Genomic DNA, 27,900 nt, shown 5'->3' with positions numbered 1-27,900 from the left:
ATCATATTGAAGTCCGGAAGAAGAACAGGCTCGCGGAAGAAACCCTACGTTACCTGGGGTTATTGCTACCGTATTTTGACGATTCTATCTCTATGTCAACCGCTTCCAGATTCGGGGGGTCTCCCCCCTCTAATCCCCGATACACAATCCAGGATCCCCTCTGACTGGAAAACCATCCTTTTCCTTTTGAATTTCGTTCGGTGGTCGCTTGGTGCGCTTTTTTTCTGGCCTGGTCACGGTTTCGTGGACCGATCGGGCTGTTTTCCGGCGAGAATTCGAAGTGGGTGGCGGCCAAAATCGGTTTTCCGGCTGCCATCTTCGAGAAGGGAACTCGTGGCTTTGCGTGTGAGAGGCTTTTCGGTGGTGGTCGATGTGATCATCCTTCGTTGTTAGTGTCTGAGTTGTACTTTGTTGTCTTCATCGAAGCGACTGTAATCCCTTATGGGCTTCTAGTGTACTTTTTTTCAATCTTGTTTTTTTTCTTGATTTTTGTTATTACCTCTTCATTTGATAGTGCAGAATGGATTGTTTTCTTTCATTTTGATACTTTCATGAGAATTGGTCGTATTTGAAAGTCTACTGCGATTTCCGGCATCTCTGTGCTCTTTACTCATAAATTAAGAGTGGGCATGTATTGAGAATTGAGTTTTGGGGTGTTCATCTTGGAGAAAATTGGGGTATATATGTCAGACTATCTGTGAAATTGGTTAGTTTTTCGGTCGGATGGCAAGCGCTGGACTCGCTACGCAAAATAACGGGCAATATCTTGGAGTAACAGAGCCAATTTCGTTGGGAGGGCCAACTGAGCCTGACCTCATTAGGACGCACGAGCTTGAGAAGGTCAGTATGTCACATAGAAAAGAAATTCAGTGTAATTTGTATGCAAACGTACTTTAACATCTGATATCATGAGGACTGTTTCCGTTAACGACTACATTTTAGTTTGTCTTGATTATGCACTGTGATGATTGCAAAAGTCTGATAAAAGCAAGTATTTGGGGCATTCAGTTTCTTGCAGTTTCTGGATTGTATGAAAGTCAAGAAGAATCAGTTTCTAGGGAAGAAGTGCTTGGCAGATTAGATCAGGTGAAGCTGGCATTTCATTAATTTTTTTTAAAACCTTTTTGGACAAATGCAGTTGGGAGCTCTTTAGTTTCGTGGAATGTAATATGGAATTTGTAAAAGAATGCAAGTGTGGGAATTGGAATAATTTCTGAATATGAGAAATTTGTGACTTATCAGATAGTGAAGTTATGGATTAAAAAGGTTAGCCGAGCTAAAGGATTCAATGAGCAGCTTGTGCAAGAAGCAAATGCTAAGATATTCACTTTTGGTTCTTATCGGCTTGGGGTATGAATACTCATCTTTTCTGGCATATTTTAGGAGCATATAAATCTTGGTGTTTGACTTATCCATGGATGAATTATGCACAATTTTTGTAGGTTTTGGCTTTTCTACTGATTCTGAATGGTGTAGTGAAACATTTCAAGCAAAACGCCCTTGTGGCCTTCAGATTGCATATTCTATGTTCAAGGTCTTTATTTTTGGCGAAGATTTTAAGGTCAATATAAACCTTTATCTGAAAAGATATAGCTAAAATTGCCCAATAATATAAGAAAATCAAACTCAATTGGTTCTTTTTGCAATTTAAAATGGTAATAATTTCTTACGAATCATGCTGTTTCTAGAAACTGAAAACATATAGAAAATCTCTCGTGCAGAGGAAACTTTTTGTTGCCTGCTTCTTGTGGGTTTTATGGAGTTGCCTATCTCATAATTACTGTAAAGTAGCATAATGTTAGATGCTTGTTTAGTGAAATTAAATTAGCTTAATCCTGCATACTTGTTTAGTGTACATGAAAGTTGATAAACAGTTCTATATCTCGTTTCTATCTTGGAATAAAAGACTTGGAGTTTCGGTTCGACAATTTGGGAACTGCTTATCTGTCTCTGATTCAACCCATTCTTAGGGGTTTTGGGTAATTTCAAACTCAGCTGTACAGTTGGTTTGGACATGTCCTCAAACTTGGCCATTAATTTGGTTGACTCATCTCTTCTACTTTGCCAACTACATCAGAATTTGGTTCACTCATCTGATCCCTACTTATACCAGCTCTTCAAACCACTGTTTTGATAAGACTTTGCTGGCCCAACTGATTGCGGTGCATGATCGCTGATTTTTACTTTGCTTAAAACATATTAGCATAGATTGTCCAAGTTGGTCTTGTATCCATAACCTCTTGTAAGACTATCATTTCCTGTTGTGCCTCTTAGGTTTGTATGGTCTCAGGTTAGTCGTATCTTTGTACCATTTCACCTGTGAGTTTTAGCTGAATAAACTAATTTGAGTTTATAATGGACTCAAGTCTGATTCATTAGGGAAAATCTTTAAATCCTGGGAATAATATTTAGATTCTCCTAAATAACTCTTACTGCATGCTTTTGAGCATAGACTCCGAACTTTGGCAGCTGACAGAGGAGAAATTCGTGCTATCACACTAATGAGAGTGCAATCCAACAACTATGGAAATCTTTCAAGTTAGTTAGATTCCAATCCACTTGATAGCAACCTTGTTGCTAAGGTAGAAAGGAGTCTTAGTGTAAGTTAACCGGAGCACATTCCATTGTCTTTTGACTTCGATTGATGGTGCTAGTTTAACTAGATATTTGGAGCATTAGATCGACTAGAAACTGTCATGTGTTTAAATAGGCATTTTGAGTGTCTGTATTTTCATTCTTTAATATGAGACTGAATTTTAGCTCCTGCCTTTATAAATCCAACTTGCCTTTATATGTCCAACTGATGAGTAACTATTCTAATTAAAAATGAAAATTAACAGTTTGAACTCATAAGAACTCTCTCTCTCTATAGTTGTGTTTTTTTTAATCTTTTGGCAATTTACTCGACTATTCTGGCTTCATTATGCTGATAAAATTTGTTATTCTGCCAAATTATGCTTATAAATTTGCAGAATGAATTTCAGATGGTGTATTGGTAGCTAGTACAATAGGTGTCCACGGTATAACTAATAAGCATTTATTATCATCATACATAAAGCAATCACAAGATTTTCCACAATTCAGTAATTGTATGAGCAATGAGCATAAATGATCAATAATAGGATACCTGAATACATTTGTAAATATGCATGTGCATGCAAAGACACATGATTATTGTAATGACATGAGCGAAAATACAAATAACAAGTGAAAAACACTTGTAAGTCCAACAATGGACAAGAACCAAGAAGAGTATACAAGCACTTTAAGTGCAAACACATAAACCCACGAAGTGGTAATGCCAAAAGGCAAAAAGGGAGATATTATCGAGAGAGAGGGAGAGAACATATTACAAATGAGAGGGGGGGGGGGGCACCCCCTTTATATACACAAACAAGGAGAGAGTGGGAGACCTTGGGGCTCCCACACATGTAGTCGTTGGGGAGCCCCAAGGGTCATAAATTTGGGGACCCCAACGACTCCATATGTGGGGTCCCCAAGGATTCCAAAAAGTAAAAAAAAAATGAAACAAAAAAATAAGTTGTTTTAATAAACAACTTATATTACATGTGAAAAGACCATAATACCCCTATTGGGTATTTTGAAATTACCCCTATCGGGTTTTTTGAAAATACACTATATATATGTATATATATATATATATATATATATATATATATATATATATATATATATATATATATATATATATATATATATATAATACACCCCCTCAAACTTTACGGGGAAAGAATCAAAAGTTTGCTAAGAAAGAGAAAACGAGCAGTAGGGAGCACTTTGGTGAAGAAGTTAGCCAACTGATATTTCGATGTGACATAGAGTAAAGAGACACTTCCTCTTAAATATTTATCACGAATATAGTGACAATCCATCTCGACATGTTTGGTGCACTCATAAAATGTATGCTTGCTTGCTATACAGATTACACTTTTATTGTCACAACACATCTTTGAAGGAGTTGAGATGGTGATCCCCATATCACTGAAAAAACTTCTAAGCTACAATTTCCATGGTTGTAGTCGCCATGGCACGATATTTGGTTTCGGTTGACGATAGAGATACCTTTTACTATTTCTTGCACCTCCAGAAAAGAAGCAAATCTTTTAAAAAAATACAAAAACCAGTAGTTGAGATTCTATCATTGGGATTACCTCTCTAATCAACATCAGTGTAAACAGTTAAATTAAATGATGAGGAAGAGGATAAGAAAAACCCTTTTGAAATGGTGTTTTTGATATATCGCATAATTCTTATTACTGTTGCCATGTGAACAGTGGCAGGGGCATGTTGAAACTGGCTTGCTGCATGAACCACATGAGCAATATTAGGTTGGGTGATGGAGAAATAAGTAAGAGATCCAATTAATTGACGATATGAAGTAGGATCATCAAGTAGAATACCATCTTCAAGTTTTAATCTTGCATTTATAATTTCTTGAGTTTCCACCTTCTTTTCATTTGAGATTCCTGACTTAGCACAAATATCAGCAACTAATTTCATTTGAGAGCGTATGTATCCTCTATGCGAATAGGCCACTTCAATACCTAAAAAATATCTCAAGAAACCCAAGTTAGACATATTAAAAGTTTTCTTCAAAATAGTTTCACTTTCATTCACTCATTCTTTGTCATTTCTTGTGATGATCATATCATCAACGTATAAAAGAAGAATCACAATAGAATCACCTCTTTTCTTGACAAAGATAGCAGTGTTAGTGTAACAAGAGACAAAACCCAAATTAATTAATATATTACTGAATTTATCATACCAAGCTTTAGGAGCTTGTTAAGACCATATAATGCCTTTTTTAATTTTAAAACTTTTTTCATTTAAAATCATGTCGGGAAGAGGTTCCATGTAAACTTCTTCACCAAGATCACCATTTAGAAAAGTATTTTTAACATTTAATTGATAAATATGCTATTTTTTAATAGATGCAATGGCAATGAGAGCTCGAACACTTATCATTCGAGCAACAGGGGCAAATGTTTCATCATAATCTATCCCATATTCTTGAGCATATCCTTTGGCTACTAACCTTGCCTTATATCTCTTTAAGGACCCATCATTTTTGAGTTTTACTTTAAAAATCCATTTACAGGCTATAGGTTTCTTTCCTTGGAGAGGATTAACAATTTTTCATGTTTGAGCTTTTTTAAGAGCATTAAGTTTAAATTCCATAGCTTCATTCCAATTAGGATATTGTTTGGCATCTTTATAATGAGATGATTCATAGAAAGAGTGAAGAGCTATTAAACATGCTCTAAAATTTGGAGAGAATGAGTCATAGGATACAAATCTATTTGGTGCTTTAGAAATCCGATTTGATTTTCTATGTGAAAACTCTTTTAAAGATGTATTTTGAGAGAATTTGTCGAGTGCACATAGATGATTACCTTCTTTCCGTCTAGTATACACATGTGTATTACTTGGTATATGTTCATTCAAATTTTCGTGTTGACTATTATCTTTATCATTAAGAGAATGTTCATTTTGATTAACACTATTATCAAAGGACTCAATGACCTCAATAGTCTCATCATTTCGTGGTAATAAATCAAATAAAAAGGAATAATCAATGTTTTCTTGTGATTCTTTAATCTCAAAACCATTTTCATTTTCAAGAAAAGTAACATCCTCTGAAATATAAAGCTTGTTATTTATCGGATCAAAACATCAGTATCCTTTTTTATTTTCTTCATAGCCTAACAAAACACACTCAATGGCTTTTGGAGAAAGCTTATCATTTTTATGAGTAAGAACATAACACTTACAACCAAGTTGAGAAACATTTTAAAGAGTTTTTCAAATGGAGAAACATTGTTTAATGAAGTTGAAGGAGTTCTATTAATTAAGTTGAAGTTAGGACGACTTTAAACAAAAATGTTTTTGGAATATTCTTGAAAATTAAGAGTCTTAGTAGTTTCTATTATATGCCTATGTTTTCTTTCCGCTAAAACATTTTGTTGCAAAGTTTTAGGGCAAGACCTTTGATGACAAATTTCATTTTGTTTTAAATCATTAGACATATATTCTCCTTCAGAATCCGATCTTAGAATAGAGATTACTTAAGAATTGATTCTTAATTATTGCATGAAATTCTTTAAAGAAAGAGAACACATCATATTTATGATTTAAGAAATAAATCCACGTGTATCTAGTGAAATTATCAACAAAAATCACATAATATGAGAAGCCACCTTTTGATATGATAGGTGAGGGACCCCATACATCCGAATAGACTAATTCAAAAGGTCGTGTAGACACAAAATTTCTTTGAGGAAATGGATTCACTTTCATTTTTTCAAAAATACAATCTTTACAAGCTGTGTTTTTCGTTACATGAATTTTCCAAAAATGAAAAAAATGACATCTTTGAAAAACTAAGGTGGCCAAGTCTCTTATGCCAAACATCAATGCTTTTGTCATTCACAAAATTACAAAATGACTTTGGTGGAAGAGTAAAAAAATCTATAAAATAAAGCTCGCCTCTCCTATGGCTTTGCCCAATCAGCTTCCATGACTGGAGATCTTGCACAGTGCAGTCTTTAGGTGCGAAAGAAATTTTTCAACCATGATCGAAAATTTAAGGGATGAAAAATAAATTTAAATTTATTTTTGGAACCATTATTATTTTTGGAACAAGAAAAATTTGAGAATATTTTAAATCAAGTGTTCTAATACTTTTAATTTTAAAGGAGTCCCATCGGCCGTTGAAACATAAGATGAGGAAGGGTTGGAGTAGACTTTAGAAAGAATATTTTTATGTGGTATTATATGAAAAGAAGCACCAGAATAAAGAATCCACATACCTGGAGGAGATGATGACGATGCGATGGCGGCACCCGAAGTTGAAGATGTTGAAGTGCCTCCGAAATTTGATTAAGAGTATCTTTAATATCTCCTCTATTTATGTTTGTATCTTCTTTCTTCAGTATAACTTCACCAACGAAAGCCACTTTACCCTTAAGCTTAGGGCATACCGATCTAATATGTCCCGGTTCATTACAATGATGACAAGTAACACCCTTCCTATAACCATTATTATAGTTGGATCCATTTTCATAGTTATTAGTTTTTGCAAAGTGAGGAGGTTTATAGGTTTTTACATTTGATCCCGACCTAGTAACAACCAAAATATCATTCTTATAGGTCATGCCAAGACGAGTTTCTTCTTGGCATACTTCGACAAGAGCATCTTCGATGAGTACAACCTTGCTCTTATGAAGAAGAGATGCTCTTACTTGTTCAAATTCCGGTCTTAGACTATGAAGAAATTGAAAAAAGTGTTCTTTTTCAACTTGCTCTCTTCTCGTTTCAATGTCTTCGGGGGCCACCCATTTAGGCTCAAGAAAGCTAATTCGTCCCAAAGAGGGGACAAAACACTAAAATAATCACAAACACTCATGTTTCCTTGTTTAGTGGATCTAATTTTATCTTGACAAAAATATTGTCTAGCTGAATCTTTTTTGGTATACATACCCTTAAGGAAGAACCAAGCTTCATTGACTTTTCTAAACTTAGCAATGTCAACATTGTTTATAAACCATGCCAAAATCTTAGCGTGGTTACTTTCCCAATCTTCTACTTTTGCTTGATAATCATGAATGCTTTTAATGCGGCCTTTCCCATCAAGAGCTTTTTCAACACCTTTTTCGATTTTGGCGAGCTTCAACCATGATTTAAGAGAGGTCCCCATCACGAAGCCCCAAAGTTTCTTCCCTCTAAGATGGTTTTCCATATCCGACGCCCACATCAAATAATTTGAATCATTGCGCTTGAAGGAGAGCTTCACCCTTGATTTGTGCTCTATGTTGAAGAAGAAAATAGAGATGGAGAAAGAGAAAGTATCTTGGTCATTATCTTTTAAGTGGCATAAAAGAAACCTTCCAAGATAAAAAAAACCCAAATGACTTTGATACCATGTAATGAAATAAGCTAAAATACAAATAATAAGTGAAAAACACTTGTAAGTCCAACAATGGACAAGAACTAAGAAGAGTACACGAGGACTTTAAGTGCAAACGCATAAACCCACAAAGGGGTCATGCCAAAAGGCAAAAAGAGAGACATATTATTGAGAAAGAGGGAAAGAACATATTACAAATGAGGTGGGGGGGTGGACAACCCTTTATATACACAAACTAGGAGAGAGAGGGAGACCTTGGGGGCTCCCACACATGTAGTCGTTGGGGGAGCCCCAATGATCATATTTATGACTACTGGGGACCCCAACGACTCTATATGTGGGGTCCCCAAGGATTCCACAAAGTAAAAATAAAAAAGAAAAATGCAACAAAAATATAAGTTGTTTTAATAAACAACTTATATTACATGTGAAAAGACTAAAATACCCCTATCGGGTATTTTGGATATATATATATAAACAGATTATACCTCTATTCTAGCTATTCTTATTTCTATTCCAGTGCCATGATTACCGCAAACACACATTGGTGGTTCCATTTGGTAATAATATTAGCCATACACCATTTTTTAGCTTTGTTGGTACCAAGATAGTGCTGGAAATTGTGAAAAAGTCACCTCAAGATTCGTGCCCTGCATTCCACATGTGAGGTTAGAAGGAAAATAGAAGCAAGAGAGATAGAGAGGATGGGAAACAATGGGTCGTGTGTCTCTTAGGTCACGCTCCATCACACACACACACACACACACACACACACATATATATATAAGCAGTGGGAAGCTACCCGACTGCTGGTACCAGATTGCTTGGGACCGTGAATTTTAAGTGTTTTTTCCAAATTCTGACGTTACAGATTTGTTCAACTTGATTGACTTACTAGAAATTGACACTTGGATCATTTTATTTTGATGCAGGGATAGGTTTTTATAAGGTTAAAAAATTAACAGTCTACAATTTTTACAAATTTTTGAGGCTTCAAATACCATTTTTTTCATCCAAAATGCATGATCCAAGTGTCAATTTCTAGTAAATCAATCACACTGAACACATCTGCAAGGTCAGAATTTTGAAAAAACACCGAAAAAAATCTTAGTGGGTAGGGTTGGTACCTTTTTTTTTCTCTCTCTCTCTCTCTCTCTCTCTCTCTATATATATATATATATATATATATATATATATATATATATATATATATATATATAGAGAGAGAGAGAGAGAGAGAGAGAGAGAGATGGTCCACCCCTTGTCCTCTCCTTCAAAATTTGTATGTTAGATATGATCCTTGGCAAATCTGACCATATGGATGTGATCTCTATGGCTGAAAACATCTCAATAGACTCTTGGATCAAACTTTTTTGATGTGTAGATAGGATGTTAGAAGGATTAAAAAATCAACGATTCTGAAATCTCTGAAATTTCTATGTTAACAAATCTTACCAACACATCAAGAAACTTTGATCCATGAGTATGATCATATGTTTCTAACCATGGAAATTACGTCTATATGGTCAGAGTTGTGAAAAAAACGTATCTAAGATACGAATTTGGATGGGGAGGACAAGGGGCGGACAATCCCCCTTTTCTCTCTCTCTCTCACACACACATATGTATATATATATGTAGAATATTTTTTGTGGTACAAAAATGCCCCTTACACAATATAGTAATACAACATAAACCTAAAGACATGTTGGAAATTGTTAGAAATCATGGGTTCTCTTATTCAATCACAAGAACAAATAAAGAATAGAGAGGGAGAACATGGTGGTTGCATAAAACCTCAATTAGGGTCTGCGGTATATGGCTTATCATTAAGTATAGGTTGGTATAAATATTAGGGTACGAAAATACCCATTACACAACAAGCTAAATTACAATGGACCATTAATAAACATGTGACTAAATAAACTCGAGTTGGGTCTGGATCTGAGATCCAAACCTAATCGTGAATAACGACTTCTTTTCATCCTCCCTCAAGTTGTACATGGTTTTGAACCATGAACAACTTGCCTTTTAACATCCAAAATCTGTCCTTGATAAGCCCTATTGTAAACAAGTCAGCAACTTGATCAGCAGTCCGGACGAATTCGGGTTCAATTTCCTTCTCTTCGACCTTCTGTCTTACAAACAACAACAACAACAACAACAACAACTACGCCTTCATCCCAAAACAATTGGGGTCGGCGATATGAACCAACAAAGAAAATCATTATGGGTCTTCCACATGAATCCTTTTCCTCCATTCATTTCTATCCAATGCCATGTCCTCGGTGAGGTTCAAAGCATTCATATCCTTTCTTATCACCTCCATCCATGTCTTCCTAGGCCTACCCCGACCTCTTTTAACTAATATATTTTCCCATTTCTCCATCCTTCTAACTGGAGCATCATTAGGCCTTCGTCGAATATGTCCAAACCACCGTAAACGATTCTCTCTTATCTTATTTTCAATGGGTGCAACGCCTACCTTCTTACGTATCTCCTCGTTCCGAATCTTATCTTTTATTGTATTTCCACACATCCATCTCAGCATACGCATCTCAGCTACACTCATTTTTTGAATATGATGTCTCTTGGCAGCCCAACATTCCGTACTATATAGTAAAGCGGGCCTAATAGTCGTCCTATAAAACTTTCCCTTCAACCGCAATGGCATTCTACGATCGCACAACACTCCAGTTGAACTCTTCCATTTCATCCACCCAACCTTTATCCTATGATTTACATCTCCATCAATTTCTCCATACTTTTGAATGATAGTTCCCAAATATTTGAAAGAATCATCTACCGGTATTTCGTGCTCACCAAGCTTCACTACACTCCCATCACTACTTCGTTGCTTACTAAATCGACATTCCATGTATTCTGTCTTACTCTTACTCAACTTAAAACCTCTTGCTTCCAATGTCTGTCTCCATAATTCTAACTTAGCATTAACCCCAGCTTGCCTTTCAAAAACAAAACAAAAAAAATATTTCTCCCCTGCACAAGCTGACACCCAACATAGGCCTATGATCCTATCCTCGAAGGTTAATGTCGTCTGCACGAGGTATGAAAGGTAGAGCCAGCTTGACCAAGTCTTCTTGCTGGAAGAGGTTTCTTCATGTTATAAATGGAAAAGAGAGAGAGAGAGAGAGAGAGAGAGAGAGAGAGAGAGAGAGAGAGAGAGAGAGAGAGAATTTAGTAATATTTGATAACCAACAATAATATTTTTTTTCTTAAAAAATATCTTAAAACATGCCTAAAATTTTGGCAATAATCAAAATACACCCAACTTTTTCTAATTACAATAGGCATTTCACTGCAAGTTTTGGTACTAATATGTTACACATTTGGCTTACCACCATCCAAAAGTGCATGAAGATTTAGGCCAACAAACGCTCTAGTTCTGCCCCATTTGTGTATAGCTTTTTGTTCTACTTAATTTGTGTTTTTGTTTGAAGTGATCATTTAATATGTCAGAGTTTCAACCCATATTATATTGGAATCAATCTGCATAGGATATGTCTAAATCTGAGTCAGATATGAAATTATTATGATCATCGTTCTCTTCATATCCAATTCAAAATCAGAAAAATAATTGTAAAACCCATAAATTTTTTATACTTTATAGGAAATAACTGTAAACCGAGGCTAAAATATTATTAAAAATTAAGCTATAAATTTATTTGAAATTCAAGTATTAATTAGGATTCAAAATAAATTCCACGTTGAGAATTTATTCTAAATCAGGGTTTTATTTTTAATCATATTTATTCTCTATTTAAGTTGAACTTAAATAAAAACTTAATTTGAGTTTTAATATTAGTCAGGATTCAAACAAAGTGCATATTTTAATTTGAAGTCTTATTAAATTTTGATTTCAATTTATGTAGTTTTATCAATTCAAATTTTGATTAAAAAATTCAAATTTGGATCAAATTTGGATTTGAATTTGAATTCAGATTGAATAAATATGGCTCGAACATTATAACTAGATGTGAGTTTGATTCAAATCTAAATTAAGACTTAATCGAATATTACTTTAAGTTTGAAACCTGATGTACAAAATCAAATAGTCAATACGACCACAGGTCCTACCGACTCGAGTAGGAATCATTTTCGAACTGCATTATTGAGAAAATGATATTTTTAGAAAAGAAATTTCATAATAATAATTTAGTTAGACACTGTGTTATAGGGTTTATAGGATTTAACAAAATTTTCAATATGAGAAAGTAACCCCTACACGCCCTAGGTCTCACTGACCCTATAAAGCTCAAATTTTTCAGAAATAAATTCTGAGAAATTTGAATTAAACCTTAAAAGAATAATTGGAATAAGTAATTTAATTATGTGGAGAATTCAAAATTTAATAGTAGAATTTAATTAGGTATTGATTTAACTAAATTTCATTTAGTAGCATTTCATGGGAATTTACAAGTTCATGAAATATTGCAATTGAATTTAAAGTGAATTTAATTTGAATTTCATAGAATGGATTTCAAAAATTAACTAAAACTTATAAAATAGTAGGAGTCCAAAGGTGGGCCATCCCATCTTATGTGACATCCAAGTTTAAAGTTTAAAATGATAAAAACAAAAACAAACTTTAAAATAAGGTTAAAATAAAACTTACCAAAAAAATAAAAACAAGAGAAAAAAGTCAAAAGTTACCTTACTTGAAAATCAAACACCAAAAGGACTAAGACCCTATGACACATAGTTCACCATAAATATCAAGCAATAGTAGCAAGGGTATGTGTATGAACACCGAAGCAAACTTGCAGTTCCCTAAAGGGCATAAACCAAGGACTAGGACCAGATATTATTTTTTAAAGTTGTATGCGAAGAAAAATCCTACCTCACACGATAATTAGTTCAATAAATAACTTGAAAGAGAGAAAATGACGTGCAAACCTACAAAAATTTGGCAGAGGTGGCTCAACGCAACATTTGTCACCCTCATAGGTTGTGGCCAACACTTCCTTACGTTCTGTATAGTCACAACCAAGAACATCTCTTGCAGAACTTGTCACTGTGAAACAATCAGGTTTAGGTCAAAAACGGATTGGACCTAGTTTAGGTTCGACTCGGATCGAACTGACCTTAAGTGGTCTAGGCTAGATGAGATGTGTTATACCTAGTCAAGGAAAAGGTAGAGGAGGTCAAGCAATCAGGGTCAAGGGGTCTTAACCCAACTAGGTTTATTGTATGTCAAGTCAGTCCAAGCTCACCTCAGCTCAGTCTAGGTCTAGTGGGCTTAACCTAGGCTAAGACCAAAACAAATAAAGAGAAAGAAAGACTAACCTAGTAGGTCAAGTGGACTTGACCCAGGTGGGCTCAAGTTAAGCTAGGCAAGTCCAAACTCACTTCAAGTGGGCTTGGTCTAAGCTGGAACCAAGAGGAAAGATAAGCCAGAGAAAAAATAGAGAGAGAGAGAGGATCTGATCCATGGATCTCCTTGGGGGTTCTCTAAGGGGGTTCTCCTCTTGTTTATAAGAAATTAAATGGATCTTGGATTTATGTGTAGACTGGGTTTGATCTAGTTAGTTGATCTGATCCAAGATCCAAACTTAAGACCAAAGCATAGTGACAAATATCGCGAGTTTAATATTGTTTTTCATTTGACATCGATTGTCACTTTGTTTGTGAGAATGTGACTCAACAACAACTAGTTACATGGTTCATCCCCTTACAATTACAAGTAGCAGATGTGTTTACCAAATCAGTAACTAAATCCTTTTCACTCTTCCCAAAAAGCATTTTAAACTCTTAAAAAAATAAATAAATTCATGCTTCAGAATTCAAGGCCCAAACTTGGATTATGGGAAAGAACTAGTGAGACTTGTAATCTTTCGTACCTGCCTTGTTGAGAACATCAATCGTATACTTATGTTGGGTAAGTGTCATGCCTTCAGTAGTCCTGTCAACTTCTACTCCAAGAAAATATCGTAGTTTACCAAGATCCTTCATCTTGAACCTCTGGTTTAGGAGTTCTTTGACCTGCTCAATATGTTGATTAGAGTTACCTGTAATGATAATGTCATCTACATATATCAATAACAAGGTAACTGTATCTTTGCATTTGAATTTGAAAAGAGAATGATCAAGAAGAGACCGACTAAAGCCATATTTCTCTACTTCAAGAGAAAAACTGTCAAACCAAGATCAAGATGTCTGCTTCAAACCATATATAGCTCTCTTTAGCCTGCACACATATTCTTTGGAGTTCCTTTTTGCGTATCCAGTGGGCTGCTCCATGTACACTTCCTCCTTCAGAGTTTCATGTAAAAATGCATTTTTCACATCCAGTTGATTGATAGTCCACTGATGTTCAATAGCCAATGATAGTATGATTCAGATAATGCCCATTTTCACAATCGGACTGAAGGTCTCATTCATAGTCTTGTCCTTGCTTCTGTGTGAAGCCCTTGGCAACCAGTCTACCTTTATATCGCTTAATAGTACCATCCGACTTATACTTTATTTTATACACCTACTTTGACCCAACTACATTCCGATCGTGTGGTCTAGGAACAATATTCCAAGTGCCACATTCATGAAGAGCTTCCATTTCTTCATTTATAGCTTCAATTCATCTCTTAGAATTTGCTGCTTGATAAAATGTTGTGGGTTGATCTTTCTTACCTAAAGAGGTTAAGAAGAGTTGGAAATCCATTGTGAAATTCTCATAACTAACCCACCTATCAATAGGATGTCGAGAGCGAGTAGATCTTTTGGGGGCAGAGGATGAAACAAAAACAGAAGAAGAATTCATCTCCTGATCAGAGTTGGAGAGGGTCTCTTTCTCACGTCAAGAGTAAACAATGCCTTTATACTTTTCGGGAGCCAAGAGTGGGTCTGAAATCACACTTTCTTGAATATTTTGTGCAACATCAGACATGTTTTCCTCATCTCTTTGATTACATTCTGAATGACAAACATCATCAACACTAGAAAAGAGATTAGAGTTCAATTAGGGGTGATAAACTTTAATTTCAGGAGAAGTGTTAGCATTGTGGTCAAAATTTAATTCATCAAATACAACATTTTTGGATATTTTGATACGCTTACTCATGGGATCATAGCATCTGTACCCTTTATAATCATCGGCATACCCCACAAATCTACACTTCAAGGCCTTATCCTGAAAATTGTGCCACATTGAACTGTCACCATGAACATAACATACACACCCGAATACACACAAATCATGATAATTTGGATGAACACCATGCAAAAAAAAAATAGGGTGATTTGTTTTCCAAGATATTCATGGGCAATCGGTTTATGAAATGAACCGCTGAATGAAAAGCCTTTACCCAGAAGGTAACTAGAGGGTTACTATCATGCATCATGCTCATTGCACTCTCGACAATATGACGATGCTTCCGTTCAACAATCTCATTCTGTTGAGGTGTATGAGGGCAAGACACCCGCCTACTTATTTCATTTGTCTGGAGAAAATTAATAAAGTCATTTGAACATAATTCACCCCCTCCGTCACATTGAAAACAAATGTTATCAGAGAATTGATTTTGAACAAAAGAATGAAAATTCTGAAATAACTTGAAGGTTTCAGATTTACATTTCATAAAGAAGATCCATGTATACCGAGAGTAGCTATCAACAAAAATGAGATAATATCTGATTCCAGACATGGAAGGAACTGGAGTCGGACCCAAAACATTAGAAGAGATAATTTCAAAAGGTCTTGAAGCTCATTTATTAATAGAATTAAAAGGAAGAACATGACTCTTACACTGAAGACAACTATAACATTTTTTATCATTGACACTTAAACTTAGACTTAATTTGGGAATAAGACTGCATGAAACAAGCTTTTCAATAAAACGACTACTACAATGACCCCGACGACCATGCCAAAGATTCGGCTCAATACATTCAGAAAGACTAAAAACACTCTCGGGAGGAACGAAAAAAGATGATGTGAGCTTCAAGGTAGAATCAACAGGCGGAACACGAGTGAAAGGATTATCTTGGAACACGTACATATTCCCTTGTCGTTTCTCTTTAGCGAACGTTTTCCTAAGTCCTTGAGACGAATAGAAAAGGAGTAAACTCAACTGAAGCATTAATGTCATCTACAAGCTTAGGAACAAAAACAATATTTTTCTTGATATTAGGAGCATGAATGACATTTGAGAGAGGGAGTTGGACATATGGATGACAAAGTTTCCAATGTGAGAAATATGACAATGAGAAAAGAAGAACAAAAAAGCAGAGAGAAGAAAATAGATGAAAAGAAAAGTCGACGTGAACAAATCCAAAACTCGGATTTTAGAAGAAAGGAAACACGTTAACTTGAATAGATTCAAGATTGGGTTTAAGAACAAGGGAATAAAATGGAGAATAGATGAGATCCGATAGAGAGATACCTTACAAAGAGACAAAAACTTGGCTTGAGGCTCATAAGAAGGGCACGATCTTCAAGATTGGATCTTTTGCTCTGATACCATGTTAGAAATCATGGGTTCTGCCATTCAATCACAAGAACAAATAAAAAATAGAGAGAGAGAGAACGTGGTGGCTGCAGAAAACCTCAATTAGGGTCTGCGGTATATGGCTTATCATTAAGTATAGGCTGGTACAAATATTAGGGTGCAAAAATATCCATTACACAACAAGCTAAATTACAATGGACCATTAATGAACATGTGACTAAATAAACTCGAGTTGGGTCTGGATCTGAGATCCAAACCCAGTAGGGAATGACTACTTCTTTTTAGAAATAACCAAATCCCTCTTGTACTTGGACACACGGCAGCTTTTGATGCGAAGGTAGTAATCAGCAAGAGGGGATAACAACCTTATCAATTGGAGAGACTGTCTTTACCTGTTAGCAACTAATAACAATTTGTCTTCAGAAAATAACTAGATGAAATGTGTTAACTTTGGGTTTTTTTAATTGCTAGTAATATTTAGTAAAGGGCTTCATTCTAGATTTAGAAAGAGTATGCTTCCATGACATGGGACTGAATTTTAGCTCCTACTTCTCTATGTCCAATTAATGAGGCAGTTTTCCATTTAGACCTAAAGCTAATATGCTTCTCTCTCTCTCATACACACACACGTGAGTACAAACTCTTGTGAATGTATATATATCACACACGGGGGTATGTGTACATACACATGCACAAGTGCATACAGCACGAGCAATTGCATGTCCTTTAAGGTGCTCATGGGCTCTTTTTTTTGGGATATTTTACCCACTATTCTTGGCAACAACTATGTGCTAACAAAATTTTGTTAGTTTGCCAAGTTATGCTTATAAATAGGTCACATGGGAAGCGAGTACAGTTAATGGTGTCTGATGTATCTAATAAGCATTTATTCTCATCATAACAAACAATCTCAAGTTTCTCCACAAACTAGTAAATGTATGAGCATCTATGTCACATGGGTGCGGGTGCGACACGGGTGCGGCGCAATTTCAAAAATTTTGGACACGGGGACTCGGCTATATATATATTAAAAATATATATATATATAAGACTCGGTCAAAGTTGTGCCCATTAGGGGACAGGTGATGAGTTGTGAAGGCATTCTGTACACTTTCTTCATACAGGAATAATTCACTTTTGGGCACTTTCTTCATACACTGTAATAATTCACTTTCTTCATACAGGAAAAAACCACAAAAACTTGAGTTGTGCCCATTCTGTACTTAAAACTTGAAAGTGTACAGGTTTTTTAGTTGTGATGGGTTTTTTTCCTTACAGCTGTAGCCCAGAAAATTTAAAAAAAAAATTTCAAAATTTTTTTTTTCCAAAAAATGGACCAAAATGACCCTGGGTGCGTTGACCGCACCCAGGGTCGGGTTGACCGAGTCCGAGCCGCACCCATGTCGGTGCGTGTCGACGCGGGTGCGGCGACCTTGGAGCCGAGTCCGTGTGACATAGATGAGCATAAATATTTGATATAGAGCATTTGAATTTCATTTGAAAATGCACGTGTTCACACATGCACATACACCAAGAAAAAAAAGCTCTATTCTAACCGTTTCTATTTTAGTGCCATAATTACTAGGGACATGCATTGATGGATCTATTTTGTAACAGTATTAGCGATATGCTGATTTCCAGCTGCACTGGTGCTGGAAATGTTAGAAGCGTTGGAAATAACCAAACCTAACCCAAGCAACTCCCTCTTGTTCTTGGAGGCATAGTGGGTTTTGGTAATTGGAAGTTAAAAAACAAGAGGGAATGATGACCTAATTAACTAGAGATTCTCTGTACTTTTTAAACACTGTACGAGACTGTCTTTAGAGAACAACTGGGAACAATATGTTAACCTCTTACTTTTTGCTATTTGGTAACAAGATCTACTCATCTAGCATTGATTATCTTTGTATAAGAGAGGGCCTTAAATATATATTTTCCATTTCAAACATGTTTTTTTTCATAATTCTTGTCAGCGATTATGTTTTTCCTTCAAAACTTTTTCCATCATCCTCTTGTAAGAACAAGCTGAATCATTCTTGCCAAGTTATTTGAAAATTGAAATAGCAAAACAAAAACTGCTTATTATGATTTTTACCCATTGCTTTCACCTGACTTCTATGTTACATGGATAACATGTAACACCCCAAATTTTTTAACCTTAATTATAGTTTAAATATTGAAATTTCGAGACCAATTTTTTTTTGATAAGTATAAGTAAATCTGATCTTATAATGCGGAAACGATTTTTAAAAACGATTTTTAAAGATAACAATCAAATTAAAATGTACGGGATATACACATTTCTTTCACCTGCTTATTATGATTTTTACCCATTGCTTTCACCTGACTTCTATGTTACATGGATAACATGTATCGCCCTAAAATTTTTAACCTTAATTATAGTTTAAATATTTAAATTTCGAGACCAATTTTTTTTTGATAAGTATAAGTAAATCTGATCTTATAATGCGGAAACGATTTTTAAAAACGGTTAAGACTTTGGGCGCGGTTACACTAAAGATAACAATCAAATTAAAATGTACGGGATATACACATTTCAAACCACGTACAATATAAGACTGAAATATGAAGAGGTTTAATTTCATTTCAAATCAGAGTATGAAAAAATACTTCAGTCTCTACATGATCAAGTACTTAAAACGAAAAGATCATGAATACCAAGATCGCAAGGTAAGAGTGGACCCTCGAGGATGCACCTCGACCAGCCCTTCGCTCCAACTATTCATCATACTTTACCTGCATTACCTGTTCCCCATAAAACGGGGTCAGACTCACTAAAGTTTGGTAAAGCAACCCAAACTCAAACTTAAAGAAAACATATCAAACATTTAAAGGTAAAGATATATTATTCATCCATCGCAAGTGATAGACAAGGGAACAACGTCCTATGAGTCATTCATTTCAAGCATTCGAACATAAAACATTTAAAAATATTTCATCACTTAATATTCTATTCAACCTTAACTCACGTAATAAAGCATAATCTATATGCATTTAAGTCATAAAAGTCATCGCATAAATAAATAATATATATATATATATATATTTATTTATTTATATATATATATATAAGACATTCAGATCATTGCATTATTTTCATATGCATTCATAATTCTTATAAACAATAAGTCAAATCACATTTGACCATTCCAACGTGAAACACACGCACATACCTTATAAGTAATTTAGTTAGATATTCATGATACACATTAATCATGATAAATAGGTGTGATATTTACTCAGACAATCGTAATGCAATAATTTGCAACGAAACTATGTAGGCGTGATATATCATTCACCTAATAAGTCAAAACTAGTCATTTGTAGGCGTGATGTGTCATTCACCTATACGCTAACATAAGCATCACAATTATAACCTCATATCAAGATATAAAATCAATAAGGATCTGATTATCATATCTGAGTTCAATATATAATCATGTTATAATAGAAAAGCCAAATATATAGATTCATAACTGGCTATCTCAATCAACTCAGATATCATCACAATTCATCATAACATTTCATTTATTCATAATAAAGATTTACAAAATCCACGCCGGATCACCTGGTCTGGGAAATGTACAACCTCACAAGGAGTTACAGCCCTAGACGGATGGTCTGCTTGGTCTTGGACAATGCACTTTCTCATAGGAATATACCGTCTTCGCGGGCTACCCGCTCTTGGACAATGTACTTCCTCACAGAGACTTACCGCTCTAGCCGGATTACCTGATTTGGTCATGCACACCCTCACAGAGGATCCTTTGGGAACAGTTCCTCAACGGGTACCATATCCAGTGAAAACTATTGTGATACATGCATCAATACAATTGACCACTCTCAGGGTCGATAGCCATCAACACGGGCATAAGCATGTATACAATCAAAGCATCACATCATACATTACTTCATATGACATTAAAATTATAAAATCACACATTTAACCAATAAGGTTTCATGAACCAAAGTTCACTATTGAACTTAAACATTTATCGCATACATTCATCATTACATTTCACGTGGCATTTAAATCATATCATACAAAAGCATATTATCCTACGCATCATATCATCGCCACAAAGAACATTGCACTTCGTAAATTGAACCTCGAAGCATGCATAAACAAAACATGAGTTCTATGCATGAATACGTGAACATGCATATTTCATAATACGAAGCAACTAAACCTCAACATATATAACTCCTATGTAGTTCAAGATTTGCACACACGATAAAAGTCATATGCATTTTTCACCACATGAATCAATATATTACCTTAGATATAATTGTGTAAGGGTTGGTCAAAATCTCATTGACCATCCTACCGTACATCATATGTATATATTTTTCAAGCAAACAAGATATAGAAGTTCAAAACAATTTATAACATTCGCATGCATTCTTCCATACAAGAATAAATGAGTTCATCATGTGACAAGACAATATATATAACATTCACATTATGCATTGAACACGACTTATACATATCCATAGTAGTTATATGTGCACCATGAATCAAATTCATACAAACATGCAAAGCAATATAGTATGCGCAAATCAAAGTATGATGACATACATTGCGTATATATTATACATTCATAAGTGCACGGGCATTCAAACCCACACACAGGTTCCGCTAACTACAATCATGACAAGCATGATCTCCGAATTACAATAACAAGAGTCCTAGATATCCATAACTAAGTGAAGTGTGTGAGCATAACTTATATTTGCAATTCATTTAAATATTTAGTGTAACGACATCATGCGTACACAATTAGTGCCTAAACATGCTCTCTACAAGTTCAATTAAGGTATCTTACCTTAATAATGTGAAGAACAATGAATCAAAACTCAAAAGACCGAGGAGTTTCGAAGTCTGCAAAGACCGCTACCCAAGCAATACAACAAACCCTTCGTGTGTGATCGAAATGCCAAAAACTCAAAAATATCAATTATAACAAGATTAGCCAAAAATAGCAAATTACCCTATAAATCATTAACAAGAGCCAAATAACACACAAATACACTCCAATAATTTACAAACTCTATAAAAAATATATTTAAATATAATATATATATATATATAAATAGTGATTTATAGCCCAAAATAGTTCTATAAATGCAAATTATACCCTGATTGGCTTGAATGAACAAATGAATATGTAATAAATAAATAAATAAAATTCAAAAGCTAGAAACACATTTCTAATTTGGAGATAAAAAAATGAGTTTATTTATTAATAATCCTTAAAAATTACGGGTTTTACATAACATGATGTCAGACACCATGACACTTCATGAAAACTTGTGTGGGACATGGACAATACCATGACTTGATTTTCTTTCTAATGATCTTGATCCTTAATTTTTGGTACTTGTTCTAAAAGTTTTCATTGATTACATTTCAATTTTTTAGCATTTAATGCTTGTCAATTAGAGTGGCTTATAGTTACTATCCAGGAATTTGCAGATATTCAACCTGTTGTGTGTGTGGAGGGGCTGGGGTTACAATGATACACGATTGTCCTAAAGTTACAAAGTTTGTGTCATATCAAGCATTTCTCCATCATGTCATGTTCCTGCATCTGTCTATGTGACATAGATTGCATCATGACTGTATTAAATCAATTTTGGCTTTGTTACTAAATTTTCAATCAGATCTTTTGAGACTTGAATGATAACTGATTTGGTCTACTGAAGATTGTCCCTTTGGCAAAAGTTTCTAACAGATAGAATCGTTCCACTGAAGCGACAAGAAAAGAAGGCCAAAATTTATCAACTTAATGAGTGCCAAGGCCTAGCTGCTTGGCATGTATAAAATAGAAAGCAATGGTTCTTATGTACTTATATCATTAAATTTGCATTGCTTGTCTATGTCAGTTTTGATTGGTTGGAGCTAGTTGTTCATAACCCAATATGTTTCTGAATAGACTTGTGACCTCGGAATCATGTTCAAATTGTTTCATCTAGAGTTGAGCAAAATTTTGGTGATTCATGCATAGCCAAATAAATTTTCTCTTTCGGGACTTTCTTTTCATGATTATATGTAGATTGGGATGGCTGTAAAGCTGGGATTTATCACTATAACTAATACCAGCACTTATTTGTGATAAATAAGTGAACGTTCATTCTCCTGGACCTTTTTTCCTTAATTCATCCATTATTCGATTTTGACATAATTCTTTTCCTCTTGAATGTTAAGGATAATACTATTGCAATGACATCTCTTATTTGTTTATTTAAAAAAATATTATTTGATTGCTTTTTGATGAATCTACACTCTCCGTTGGCTGGTGTAAGTTTTTCCTTACCTTGAAGTTCTTTCACCATATTTGGTGGAGTCTCAATGTGAATTTCCTCTTTAGGTACATGGCCCAGGAGCTGATATAGATACACTATGTGTTGGCCCAAGACATGCTACACGAGAAGTAAGAGCAATTTGCCTGCAATATTGTTGCCTGTAATGTATTCATGGGTGTTAGAGATTTATTGGTTGAACTACAATGGTTTCATGAATTTCTTCTAGGAGGACTTCTTCGTGGAGCTTCACACTATGCTGGCAGAAATGCCAGAGGTGACTGAGCTTCACCCTGTACCTGATGCTCATGTTCCTGTAATGAAGTTCAAATTTAATGGGGTCTCTATTGATCTTCTTTATGCTAAGCTTTCTCTTTGGGTCATTCCCGAGGTAATTTCTTGTCTTTCGGTGCATTTATTTTACATTAGTTTGATGTGGATGGTATGAAAAAAATATTTTATCAGTACTTTATGATTTTTCTCAATATATTTTGGCTTATTCAGAATTTTCTTATCAGATTATGGTAATTAGCTTAGTCAAAAAAAAAATTGCATGTCTCTGATAAAGTGCCATAACTTCACAATGTTGTTTAAGTAATTTGCTACATGCTACAGTTCCTTTCTTTTGGGACATTTATGTATGCAGTCTAGAAGTGCTGCTCGGTGACTGGGTTGCTGTAACTGTTCTACTCTGAACGACCTATATGTGTGACTGGTATTATGAATGGACTTGTATACTTTCTGTGGGTTATGATTGAATATTATTTTCAGTATTTTCGGTGATGCAGTACAACTTTGTCTCATTTTATCACTAGTATGTGAATATCTTCACATGATATTTGAATTTGCCCTCAAGGACAGGTCCGTTTTTTTCTTTGTTTTTTTGAGTGGAGGATAGGCTAGTAATATATTGTACTAACATGAAGAAAAAGGTATTATGGTGTCAAATGATTATGTCATCGGTTCTTTGACCATGTCAATTAACTTTGATGAAGATATTCAGAAGGCTTAATACTCCTTGACCGAGAAATTGTGAAGGCTTTGGCAGTTGAAAAAGGATGATTGATAGGTTCAGTGTGACAAAAGTTAGGCAACCTTTTGCCAGCGCGCACACACACACACAGATGCATATCTAACAAAAACTTATGATCATCATGATCATTGGCTTTTTTTCATTACTACCATCTTAACCTTTATGGATCTACATCTTGAATGTATTCAAGCCGATTTTTTTTTCATTAGTACCATGATATTTCAAAATAAGTGATTGAAATTTGTGATTTATTTGGGATTCTATCAGATTTGAAAATATCATAATAAAATTACTGTATTTTCAAAATAGTGCAAATATTTGACTATGGTTCTAGCGGAGCTTTACTGAATCATGTCCAGTGTCTCCAAATAAAATGTCTAGAACTTTTCTCTATAAGGGTGGTTCTTATCCTTGTAGGACTCGTTATCCATTGGCACCATCATGATGCTTATGCATTCTTTTGGTGATATTTGTCAGATGAAACTTCTGACAGTCTGTTGATGGACAAGTTTCAGAACTTTCCTATATATGCAAATACTGGCAGAGAAAAAATGTGTGTACCTTTTAGCTTGTTGGAGAACAATATTTTTGTTGGCTGTAGGTCAGAAACAATGGTGGTTTATGTAGCAATATCACAATTATTACCATGTTCTTTTCCACAGGTCATAGTGATGAGATTGTTATAATATTCGTTATTAGCTCGCTTGCAAGAATTTCTACTTTGAACATCTTCCCGCCATTTGATGCAGGATTTGGATATTTCCCAAGATTCAACATTACAGAATGCTGATGAACAGACTGTTCGGAGTCTCAATGGGTGTAGGGTTACTGATCAGATTCTGCGATTGGTTCCCAATATTCAGGTTCATTTTTTGTTCTCTTTCCCTTCACATGGCTATATTTGCATTTTTTTTTCTGGGGGAGGGGGGGTGGAGGACATGCCAGAAGTCATCTATGTGCTCGCCCCTCTATCATATGCATTGTTTCAACTTCTCTTCAGATATCTTGGTGACCAGCATTTGACAATATTACATTCATGTCATATGAGACAGAACTTCCGGACGACGTTGCGGTGCATGAGGTTTTGGGCCAAACGTCGTGGTGTTTATTCTAATGTAAGGATCATTTAATATGAAAGATGGAACTTTTCTTAATCTGCTGTTGTTTGGAATTGCTAAATTGACTATTTTGACCAGGTTTCCGGCTTCCTTGGAGGTATAAACTGGGCGTTGCTTGTTGCTCGTATCTGCCAGCTGTACCCAAATGCCGTGCCAAGTATGCTGGTGTCTCGCTTTTTCCGAGTTTACACTCAATGGCGTTGGCCAAATCCAGTCATGCTGTGTGCTATTGAGGAGGGTCCTCTAGGACTTCCTGTCTGGGACCCGAGGAAAAATCCCCGAGACAGACTACATCATATGCCAATAATTACACCTGCCTATCCATGCATGAATTCTAGCTACAATGTGTCGCTAAGTACTCTGCGAGTTATGACTGAAGAGTTCCAACGAGGAAAGGAAATCTGTGAGGTGGGTTGTCGCCTCCCAATTGCTTCATGTGATGTGATGGGAAAACCACAAACATGCAAATTATGTAAACGAAGCGTAGTTTATTAATGAACAGGGGAGCTGCTGGTATTTTGTTTGTTCTCAGTTTCTAACAATACCCTTCTTTTGGATTCTAAAATTTTCACAAATGATTAGCCATAAGTTTCTCTTTGAGTTCATAGGTCTTTTGTATTAGCTGTAAAATTTCATTCATGTTATATGATCAAATTTTAGTTGTCATTTTTTTAACCACCGCATGAGATGTTAAGCTTTGTCTAGCTTCCTCATATCTTTCTTATTTTCTTTGTTTCACCTTTGATCTTCTTGGTTCTGTAATGCATGTGTGACTTTGATTTATGAATCCAATTTGACTTTTATGGTATAGACATAGTGTTTATATATCTGCAGGAAATGGAGTCTGGCAGTCAAGCAGACTGGAAGAGTCTGTGTGAGCCTTATCCCTTCTTTGAAGTGTACAAGAACTATCTTCAAATTGATGTCACAGCGGAAAATGATGATGATCTGCGCAAATGGAAAGGCTGGATTGAATCTCGGCTTCGCCAGCTTACACTGAAGGTGCTTTAGTCGACTAATCTTTTGCAGCTTGTTTACCGCTTTTCACTATACTCGCGTCACCGTTGAGCTGTTCTATGTTGGTTCAGATAGAGAGATACACATACAGTGTGCTTCAGTGTCACCCTCATCCAGGAGATTTTTCAGACAAATTAAGACCATTTCATTGCTGTTACTTCATGGGTCTGCAACGAAAGCAAGGCGTTCCTGTACAGGAAGGTGAACAGTTTGATATAAGACCAATTGTTGATGACTTCAAGCAGTCTGTGGCGATGTACACTCTATGGAAACCTGGCATGGAAATTCAAATATCTCATATTAAAAGAAGAAACATGCCACTTTTTGTCTTTCCTGGTGGTGTTAGGCCTTCTCGTCCTCCAAGAGCAGCTGGGGTGGATGGCAAGGTGAGCGGAAAGCGGAAAAGCACCAGCCCGGGTCAAACAGAGAAACTGCATGAAGCCTTGGATGGTGATGCAGGTGCTGATGTAGCTGATGCTTCAGGCAAGAGGAGAGCAACTCAAAGTGCCATTGGGACCTCTTCTAACATGCCTAGGACATCACTTGCCGCACCTAGTGACCACCAAAGTACAGAGGGGACTGAAAAGCTCAGCCCACCTGTTGGAAGCTCGTCTGAAGCAGTCACAATTGAAAATATAAGATCGATTCCAACAGATGGAGCTTCAGCAAATGGACTCCAAGCCTTCCCTGATGATCTGGAGGAATTGGAGGAATTCGGATTTGGTGTGCAGAAAACGGATGCGACACATGCACAAAGCAGCACAACTGAGCCCTTGATGCCAAAGTTGGTGGCTGAAAAGGAAATTGATAGCGGCTCGTCTTCCTGCACAACTGCTCACTACTTCCAAAGTGGTGACTTGGAAGAGCTTGAGGTTTTGTTTCCTACCCTATCCTGTGTGTGCAAAATAATTCTCATTATGATTCAAGCATCTATCTAACATGGATAAGGATGAGGGAATGGGACACTATGTGGGAACCCTTGGTACGACACGACAGTTACTGAAAAATGAGGACATGGAGGCACAACCATATGCGTGCACACACATAGAGACATACAGACATGCACAAACACACACGTGTATAATTCTTAATCAAAAGCAACAAAACATGAATATCATCTCAATCTCAAGCTCTTGAACAATAATTCTAAATCACTATAATTAAAAACAATCAAATAATAAGACTAAGTTGAAATTGAAATGTAATATAGTTGATGAGAAATTTTAAAAGAAAAAGAAAGCAAGTGAATACAAAATAATCATGAAAGGAAATAGATAAAGTTAATGGCACAATGTTGATTGTGTCCATGAAATGTCCTCGTGTGGCCGAGTATCGTGTCATCTCGTCGTAGGATACACATGCTAAGTGAAGCGTCCATATGACATAGTCAAACATGCATCCATGCATTTATTTGTCCTTGACCATCTGCTTATTCATTTGGTTTAATTTATATATAATTTAATATATAAACTAATTTGAATATGAACAAGCACAATGTGACTTTTAGTTACATTCTTGATCAAGCCTGCTGTGCCACACGGTCCGTCTTCAAACAGATTCTCTTCATACACAGCCAAACCTCAGCGCAAGGAACTGATCAGGTAGACAAATTCTTATCTTACATGAAAAATTCGGTTGAAATTTCACAATCCTCATGCTCAGGTCCTTGCTTGGAAATCTATGCAGGCTAAAGACACCTTTGTCGGCGCCAAGGTCCTCTAGCACAAACACATGAATACCGTATGCCAAAGAGCAAAACCAGTGTCATGCTCCACCTGTAAGTGTTTTACAGAGATCCCTTGGATACATATACATAATCTATCCTTGATAAGTTTATTCATAGAGATGGCATTGTGGATGTATGAGCAATACTGGGCATGTCAGGGATGTTAAGGCTCGAAAATGCTCTTTAGGGGTCCGTGGAAAATAACAACATTTTGTTTATGTGGAAACCTGTGCAATATATATTATTCTATGGAATTACCATCTCATAAGATAACCACTGTTTTGTTT

At 35.6% G+C, this 27,900-nt stretch overlaps 1 protein-coding gene across 2 annotated transcripts; it reads left to right on the top strand.

Annotated features, from left to right (window-relative positions):
- On the top strand, positions 1 to 27,900 carry LOC149815738 (nuclear poly(A) polymerase 1-like). Of its 2 annotated transcripts, XM_089988858.1 has the most exons (12): positions 1 to 840; positions 1,009 to 1,086; positions 1,243 to 1,350; positions 22,788 to 22,850; positions 22,949 to 23,110; positions 24,502 to 24,615; positions 24,805 to 24,867; positions 24,949 to 25,278; positions 25,705 to 25,872; positions 25,959 to 26,759; positions 27,412 to 27,488; positions 27,574 to 27,900. In XM_089988858.1, the coding sequence occupies exons 1-12, from the start codon at positions 724 to 726 to the stop codon at positions 27,620 to 27,622; spliced, it is 2,130 nt and encodes a 709-aa protein (XP_089844984.1). In that variant the 5' UTR covers positions 1 to 723; the 3' UTR covers positions 27,623 to 27,900. The 2 variants fall into 2 exon arrangements, with proteins under 2 accessions (XP_089844984.1, XP_089844986.1); XM_089988860.1 differs by lacking the exons at positions 1,009 to 1,086; positions 1,243 to 1,350 and having other exon boundaries at positions 10 to 840.

Source organism: Nuphar pumila, chromosome 15 (assembly GCF_984573655.1).
Source record: "Nuphar pumila chromosome 15, dmNupPumi1.hap1.1, whole genome shotgun sequence".
In the NCBI taxonomy this organism is placed as follows: domain Eukaryota; kingdom Viridiplantae; phylum Streptophyta; class Magnoliopsida; order Nymphaeales; family Nymphaeaceae; genus Nuphar; species Nuphar pumila.
This window is presented reverse-complemented; position numbering and strand designations above follow the sequence as displayed.